The 8,904-nt window shown below is 36.5% G+C and overlaps 1 protein-coding gene across 1 annotated transcript; it reads left to right on the top strand.

The window, feature by feature from the left end:
- Nucleotides 1-3,592: 3,592 nt before the first annotated feature.
- LOC149199755 (uncharacterized) lies at nt 3,593-4,858 on the top strand. Its single transcript, XM_089400689.1, has one exon. The coding sequence runs from the start codon at nt 3,593-3,595 to the stop codon at nt 4,856-4,858; it is 1,266 nt and encodes a 421-aa protein (XP_089256815.1).
- Nucleotides 4,859-8,904: the final 4,046 nt, after the last annotated feature.

The raw sequence follows: 8,904 nt of genomic DNA on the forward strand, positions 1-8,904 counted from the left end.
TCTAAAAATAGACCTATCCAAAGCATATGACCGAATAAACTGGCTTTATCTCCGGATGCTGCTAACCCATTTGGGCTTTAACTATTCTTCCACCAGCTGGATTATGGGATGTATTACAAATGTGAGCTTTGCTGTTCTGATCAATGGTGCAGCCTCCCCTTTTTTCAATAGCCAAAGAGGCCTTAGGCTGGGCTGCCCCTTATCACCTCTCCTGTTCCTGTTAGTGGCAGAAGGTCTGAGTAGATTGATTCACAAAGCCAGAAGAGAGGAGAAGGTAAAAGGTATAGAGGTAGCAATAAACCTTTTCATCACTCATCTGCTTTTTGTCGATGACATTTTGATTTTTTCAAATGGAACATCTAACGAAATTAAGGAGTTTAAAAGCATTCTTGATCTCTTTTTGAAAGCAACTGGAATGCAGATAAACTCTAGGAAATCTCAAGTTTGTGTGGCAGATCTAGACAGAAGAGAAAGAGCCAGAATGACCAATCTTTTTTCTTTCCCTCTTCAGCCTCTGGACACCCCTTTCAAATATTTGGGTTTCTGGCTAAAGCCAGTAGCATATAAGGAAGAGGATTGGAACTGGCTCATAGCAAAGATAGAAGCCAGAATCAATCATTGGAGTTTCAGGTGGCTTTCCAGAGCAGGCAAACTGACCCTCATCAAATCAGTCTTGTTAGCCATCCCAGTATACTGGGCAGCTTTAACTTGGGTCCCTAAAGGAGTGTTGGAGAAAACCAGAAGGATTTGTTGCAGATTTCTATGGGCATGTTCAAAAGAAAATTCTGTTCTTCCCTAGGTAGCATGGGATAAGCTGGCTAGGCCAAAAGAATGGGGAGGATGGGGAATTAAAAGACTCCCTGAGTTTAGTCTATCCCTGGCAGCAAAATCCGGCAAGAGACTAATCTCGATGGAGAATCTTTGGACAAAGGTGGTTAAAAGGAAGTATATAGATCCAGTTGCTTTGGAAGACTGGATTCGGAGCCAGGAAAAGAAAAAGAAGAATATCTCAGTCATTTGGAAGGCCACGTTGGAGGCCTTCTCTGTGATAGAACAAGGTCTGGCTTGGAAAGTGGGAGATGGAAGTCATATTAGAATTGGCAGGGATCCCTGGGTAGGTTGTAATGAAGCTTTTCACCTTGTCACCTGGTCTTCTCAGACATCTTGACAGCAAAGGAATCTTTACTCTAAACCAGGTGGAGAAAGTAGGCCATTCTACCATATGGGGACAGGCTTGGAAAAATGATGAAGATTTAGGTATAAATATCAGATGGAAGAACGAATGGGCTTCTTTCACTCAAGAGCTCCATCGTTCTCATGTCAGGCTTAAAAACGAACCTGACCTGCTGATCTGGGCGCAGGGGAAAACTGGAGAATACTCCCCAAAAGATGGTTACACTTACTTAATGAAACAAAAAGATTGGGGAATACCCGAGTGGTGGTCGAAAAACATTTGGAAGCTAAAAAGCCCAGCAAAGGCCAGGATTTTCCTATGGTGCATGCTAAAAAGAAAAATCCCAACCTGGGACATTTTACAAGCCAGATACTTAGTTGGTCCAGGAAGATGTCCATTATGCAAATCTGATGAGGAATCAATAAGACATCTTTTTACATCATGTACAGTTTCTTTAAAGATATGGGAAGAGCTAACATGCTTGCTCAATGTAAAGGCACAGTGGGGGTCAGATCCTTTGGAAGAAGCCTGGAGGAAATGGTGGCAGAACTACCCGGAAGGAAACATGAGAAACCTACCTCTTATATTCTTTTGGGGTGTATGGCTTGCGAGAAACAAAAGTTTGTTTCAAGACAAGATCATCCCTACATCCGTCATAGCCATAAACTGTGCAGCCATATACTCTGCTATCCCGGCCCCTGAAGCAAAAAATCCACCAAACCGTGACAAGCCTGTTATTATCAAGGAGGGCATTCCTTGGGCCTTTTTTGATGGAGCATCCCAGAATAACAAGGCTGGAGCTGGGCTATGCATTCATATGAACTCTGATCACTCCCTAAAAGCTTCTGTAGGACTAGGACCTGGGTCAAACAATTATGCTGAGTTGTCTGCTTTGCGCCTTCTCCTTTGCTGGTTACTACAAAGAAACATCTCCACAATTCAAATCTTCGGCGATTCTCTGAATGTCATAAAATGGGTTAATGGGAATGCATCTTGTCAAAACCAGATTCTGAAGACTCTTTTAGAAGAAATTTTGCTTTTAAAGTCCTCTTTTAACAGCTTTAACATCTGTCATATTTACAGGGATAAAAATGAAGAAGCAGATCAGCTTTCTAAAGCTGGTTTACAACAAGATATGGGCAGCTGGACAATAGAGGAACACAGTCAGGGGCAGCAAACCATTTCTCATCAGCCCCCTTTTGCTCCTCCTCAGTGAGCGTGGATCGTCTTCCTTCTTTTTTCTTATAGTTTTCATGGGCATAATGTATATCTGTTACAGTTTTCCTATATATTTTTGTAAATTTTGCATAGCTCTACAAAACAGAACTTCAAAAATCTTTTATATACTTTTCAGATGTATTTAAAAAAGTCTTTATGGACAGTCATGTAAGGGGTTGTTTTCCTTCATTGAAGGAGACCCCAAGGTATACACCAGGTATTTGATGTATTTAAGCCTCCGGATGCGAGGAAGTCTAGACAGCTATTGCTTCGCAGCATCAGGACATTCTGAGTTTTTGCTTTTTTCCTTCAAGTAGACCAAATCAGCACAATGTGAGCCATCAGATCTGCTCAAAGGTATAGAGGTAGCAATAAACCTTTTCATCACTCATCTGCTTTTTGTCAATGACATTTTGATTTTTTCAAATGGAACATCTAACGAAATTAAGGAGTTTAAAAGCATTCTTGATCTCTTTTTGAAAGCAACTGGAATGCAGATAAACTCTAGGAAATCTCAAGTTTGTGTGGCAGATCTAGACAGAAGAGAAAGAGCCAGAATGACCAATCTTTTTTCTTTCCCTCTTCAGCCTCTGGACACCCCTTTCAAATATTTGGGTTTCTGGCTAAAGCCAGTAGCATATAAGAAAGAGGATTGGAACTGGCTCATAGCAAAGATAGAAGCCAGAATCAATCATTGGAGTTTCAGGTGGCTTTCCAGAGCAGGCAGACTGACCCTCATCAAATCAGTCTTGTTAGCCATCCCAGTATACTGGGCAGCTTTAACTTGGGTCCCTAAAGGAGTGTTGGAGAAAACCAGAAGGATTTGTTGCAGATTTCTATGAGCAGGTTCAAAAGAAAATTCTGTTCTTCCCTGGGTAGCATGGGATAAGCTGGCTAGGCCAAAAGAATGGGGAGGATGGGGAATTAAAAGACTCCCTGAGTTTAGTCTATCCCTGGCAGCAAAATCCGGCAAGAGACTAATCTCGATGGAGAATCTTTGGACAAAGGTGGTTAAAAGGAAGTATATAGATCCAGTTCCTTTGGAAGACTGGATTCGGAGCCAGGAAAAGAAAAAGAAGAATATCTCAGTCATTTGGAAGGCCACGTTGGAGGCCTTCTCTGTGATAGAACAAGGTCTAGCTTGGAAAGTGGGAGATGGAAGTCATATTAGAATTGGCAGGGATCCCTGGGTAGGTTGTAATGAAGCTTTTCGCCTTGTCACCTGGTCTTCTCAGACATCTTGACAGCAAAGGAATCTTTACTCTAAACCAGGTGGAGAAAGTAGGCCATTCTACCATATGGGGACAGGCTTGGAAAAATGGTGAAGATTTAGGTATAAGTATCATATGGAAGAACGAATGGGCTTCTTTCACTCAAGAGCTACATCGTTCTCATGTCAGGCTTAAAAACGAACCTGACCTGCTGATCTGGGCGCAGGGGAAAATTGGAGAATACTCCCCAAAAGATGGTTACACTTACTTAATGAAACAAAAAGATTGGGGAATACCCGAGTGGTGGTCGAAAAACATTTGGAAGCTAAAAAGCCCAGCAAAGTCCAGGATTTTCCTATGGTGCATGCTAAAAAGAAAAATCCCAACCTGGGACATTTTACAAGCCAGATACTTAGTTGGTCCAGGAAGATGCCCATTATGCAAATCTGATGAGGAATCAATAAGACATCTTTTTACATCATGTACAATTTCTTTAAAGATATGGGAAGAGCTAACATGCTTGCTCAATGTAAAGGCACAGTGGGGGTCAAATCCTTTGGAAGAAGCCTGGAGGAAATGGTGGCAGAACTACCCGGAAGGAAACATGAGAAACCTACCTCTTATATTCTTTTGGGGTGTATGGCTTGCGAGAAACAAAAGTTTGTTTCAAGACAAGTTCATCCCTACATCCGTCATAGCCATAAACTGTGCAGCCATATACTCTGCTATCCCGACCCCTGAAGCAAAAAATCCACCAAACCGTGACAAGCCTGTTATTATCAAGGAGGGCATTCCTTGGGCCTTTTTTGATGGAGCATCCCAGAATAACAAGGCTGGAGCTGGGCTATGCATTCATATGAACTCTGATCACTCCCTAAAAGCTTCTGTTGGACTAGGACCTGGGTCAAACAATTATGCTGAGTTGTCTGCTTTGCGCCTTCTCCTTTGCTGGTTACTACAAAGAAACATCTCCACAATTCAAATCTTCGACGATTCTCTGAATGTCATAAAATGGGTTAATGGGAATGCATCTTGTCAAAACCAGATTCTGAAGACTCTTTTAGAAGAAATTTTGCTTTTAAAGTCCTCTTTTAACAGCTTTAACATCTGTCATATTTACAGGGATAAAAATGAAGAAGCAGATCAGCTTTCTAAAGCTGGTTTACAACAAGATATGGGCAGCTGGACAATAGAGGAACACAGTCAGGGGCAGCAAACCATTTCTCATCAGCCCCCTTTTGCTCCTCCTCAGTGAGCGTGGATCGTCTTCCTTCTTTTTGCTTATAGTTTTCATGGGCATAATGTATATCTGTTACAGTTTTCCTATATATTTTTGTAAATTTTGCATAGCTCTACAAAACAGAACTTCAAAAATCTTTTATATACTTTTCAGATGTATTTAAAAAAGTCTTTATGGACAGTCATGTAAGGGGTTGTTTTCCTTCATTGAAGGAGACCCCAAGGTATACACCAGGTATTTGATGTATTTAAGCCTCTGGATGAGAGGAAGTCTAGACAGCTATTGCTTCGCAGCATCAGGACATTCTGAGTTTTTGCTTTTTTCCTTCAAGTAGACCAAATCAGCACAATGTGAGCCATCAGATCTGCTCAAAACTCATACAGAATGTAAATTTTTTATTTTGGTTAATAAAAAGTTTTGCTTTTTTCTTCGGAAAAAAAAAATAGATTTCAAATTTTAAAAATTATTTGTAATTTTCAAAATATTCAAAACCATTTTATATTACATATAACCTATAATAAACAAATATAACAATATACACATACTAAGATTTTGACAATTCCTAACAACTTACAATTCCTAATCACTTGTAAATCATCGTTTGAAATTAAAATCCTTTGAGATAAAACGCTAGTAAAATTATTTATTCCATTCTCTCTATTTATTATCCCTGTATACCTTTTTATACATTTCTACTTTCTTGTCATTTACATACATTCGTTCATTCATTGTTTCAAACCCTTTTTATTCATCTATATGGCATCATCACACGGCCCTTTTTATTCATCTATATTGCATCATCACGCAAAATATTTGTATTCCTATAACTCTTTTTTTTTCTCATATACATATAAATTAATTGTCATTATAGATTCCATGTTTTGTATTAGCATTAGTTTTGTCCATTCATATCTCGGGAAATGGCAAATGTACATTCACCTTTACCAATGTCCATGCAAATGATTGTGAGAATTTGTTTAGTCTAGTTTTCAATATTGTGAATTGCGTCCTTCTTCTAAGCAAGACGTCTTGTTTCGTTTAACTTTAGATATTATGAATATAGTTTTTTCTTTCCTTTAATTACGCTTTGATTTTCTTTCCTGGTAGGAATCTAAGTGTTCGCAACCAATTACACAGCTTTGATTTGTTTACCTTATATCCTGTTAGTGTTGGCAACTCCTCAATTTCTACGACTATGTTGAATTATTTATCCCCATTCGATTTATTATTCTTTCATGCACATCTTTCTTTCCTTTTGTTTTCTTCCTTTTTGATTCATTTATTTGGAATAATTGTGTAAATCTATTTTCACCTTCATTTTTCTCGGATAAGCGATGATGATACAAGATATACATATTTGAATCTTTTTCCACTCTTATGATTCGAAGTACTAGGATTACGTTTATTTTAAGTTTTTGGTATTTATGACAATTTCTTTATTCTCTCCCATTTCTATTGAAAATAATATATATATATATAGATATAAATATATTTCACTAAAATATTCTTAGCACAATCACATGATGGATTATCTGATTGCTTAATTGAAATATATTGTCATCCAATTCTTTTTGAGCAAAATCTATGAGTATCAATTGTGTAATCATTATCCTTGGTCACCATATATGCTTCTCACTTAAATTAGTACTTCACTCAAACATAATATTTTGTTTTCCTACAAAAGTGATGTCAGATGTTGTGACATTGTTGATTGCTTATCACGGGATATAGATTTATTAGAGTTCTAGATTGTATTAAAGTGTTTTATATTTTTCCTTTCTCTTTTTAATATATCATTAAATATAGTTGGATAAAATGCATCACTAACACTTGTTTTTAGCATCCCTGTGATGCTTTATTTTCTCATGGGTGTATATTATCCAATTTTGAATTCTACCATGCAAACATCTTTGGGATTTTGGCCACTTAGTTGGTGATCATAATTCCATATCCATTTTTGTTTTTCCACAATGTAGATCAAACTATATATCTTTTGCTATTAAACTATCTAAAGATGTAGGATGGAAAGGATAAAAACCTAATGTGTTGAATTTTGGGATGCATGAATATTTTTATAGATATTCGCTTTAATTCTTCTTCATTTTAGATACTTTTTCATAGAAAAGTATTTACATATATTGAATATTTTAACTATGATAGAAATAAAAGAAAATAACTTTGGCTGGAAAGGAATGAAAAAAAGAGATCAAATCTTTTTATTGATGATAATACTTGTTTGAATTATTGTTCTTTTCTTTCTTGTCACTTTAAATTGCTTTCATTATATTAAAGCCTTTATTTTTCATATAGATCAAGGAGAGCATCACAGTATCTTTGTATGCAGCAAAGTAGAGTACACACACTTGTGGTCCACAATAGAAGTAGGAAATGATGTTCTTGATCGAGATTCATGATAGATTAGATAGTAATACCCCCCACACACATTTGTGGTCCACAATAGAAGTGATGTTCTTAATTGAAATTAATCATATATTAGATAGTAATACCACACTTTGAACGTCTATCTCTCACACTAATTGATAGAGTTGAAGTAATGTTAAAAAAATTATGTACTTATTTATGAAAGAAATTCTTCCACTCTTACTTAATACAACGCACAAAAAAACGAATTAGAATTTTATACAAGCAAACAATGATATAATGAAATTAATTAAAATATCTTTTGCCTTGTAAAGACATTCACTACCTTTGAAGTTTTATATCTATTTAGCCTATAGTGTAGAAACTTTGATCCTTTCAATTAAAATTTTTGTAAGATCCCTATGTTGAATCTTAGATTCCATTATAATGATTTTGTTATCTCCATAAAATGTTTTTTTTATTACTACATAAGTAGTGCCCTTAAATCAATACCTTAATAAACTCACCCAAAATAATGAATTGTCTATGAAGGGTCCCTCCAACTAGGTTATTTTTATTTAAAAAAAATAGTATGATTAGGGGAGGATTAGTTAATGAGGAAGCAATGTCTTGTGGAAATTAATGAGTATTGACAAGTTTCAACAACAGATATTGAACGAATCCTTTCATGACAAATTTCATGATTGACTCAAGAAACAAAAGTGAATATTTTATTTAGACAAGAAAGAAGATCTTGGCCTTCTTTGTAATGTGCTTCTTGACTTCTAGGATTAGACTAGAGTGTGCCCGAGAGGATTACTATAAGGCTATTCTTCTTTCTTCTTCAATGCATGTCTTATGGCATAGCTTTGATACCATGTTCATTTTTCATAAGTATTCTATCTAAAAATTACTTCTAATGATACTCACTTTACATTTTTCATATTCACCTTACTCATTAAGTAGTTACATAGAATTCCTTTAATAATAAACATTAGGATCATAAAGAGACTGCCAACTAAAAAATACAATCATTTGCCCTCTGAAAACCTACATGGGGAAAAAGCAACAACCTTTTCCTTACATAATTTATTCAATTCAACAAAACACACCTAGATCAACTAGTCAACGAAAAGGCTAAAGTGACAAGAAAAGTAGACTTGGTCAAACCTATTCCAACTACCTCCTAGGTGTTTCATAAGTTTTCCCAATGAGCTTATTCTTCTTAGCTCTGCTAAGGCCAAATTTAGAACTGCTTTTGCATCCAATAATCTTGGTCCTGCAACTCTACTGCACCTTAGAAATTTGGTCCATTTTTGTCACACTTGCGAGGGCATAGAAGGAGATCATAGCACATGATCAAGGGCTAGTGGAGAGAGAGAGGGAGAGAGGGATAAATCAATCTTCTTCTAGTCAACTTTGACCTTCCTTTTCCTTTATCTCCTTTACTTGATTAACAAAAGACACTTTCTTACGTGCTTTTAATCGTGAGTCAAATGATGGAGGAAGCATATCATTATATATTTTTATAGCTCTCTAAATTGGTCCCTCTTTGGATAGGCCAACTTGATTAGAAGGAAGGCCAAGTTTGCTTGCTTGGAGGAAACAATTCAATTTTTCCAATTTCCAATTTTCTCTTTTCAATGGACATGAAGAACATGTCTTAAATTTCCCCTTTAGACAGTAACATGAAGAAACAA

This window comes from Pinus tabuliformis, chromosome 2_1 (genome assembly GCF_031772625.1).
Source record: "Pinus tabuliformis cultivar Carrire ecotype Pingquan chromosome 2_1, CPIR1, whole genome shotgun sequence".
Classification (NCBI taxonomy): domain Eukaryota; kingdom Viridiplantae; phylum Streptophyta; class Pinopsida; order Pinales; family Pinaceae; genus Pinus; species Pinus tabuliformis.

Bases quoted from the DNA above. Each gene is read 5' to 3' on its own strand.
- LOC149199755 (XM_089400689.1), top strand. From the start codon at position 3,593: ATGAAGCTTTTCGCCTTGTCACCTGGTCTTCTCAGACATCTTGACAGC.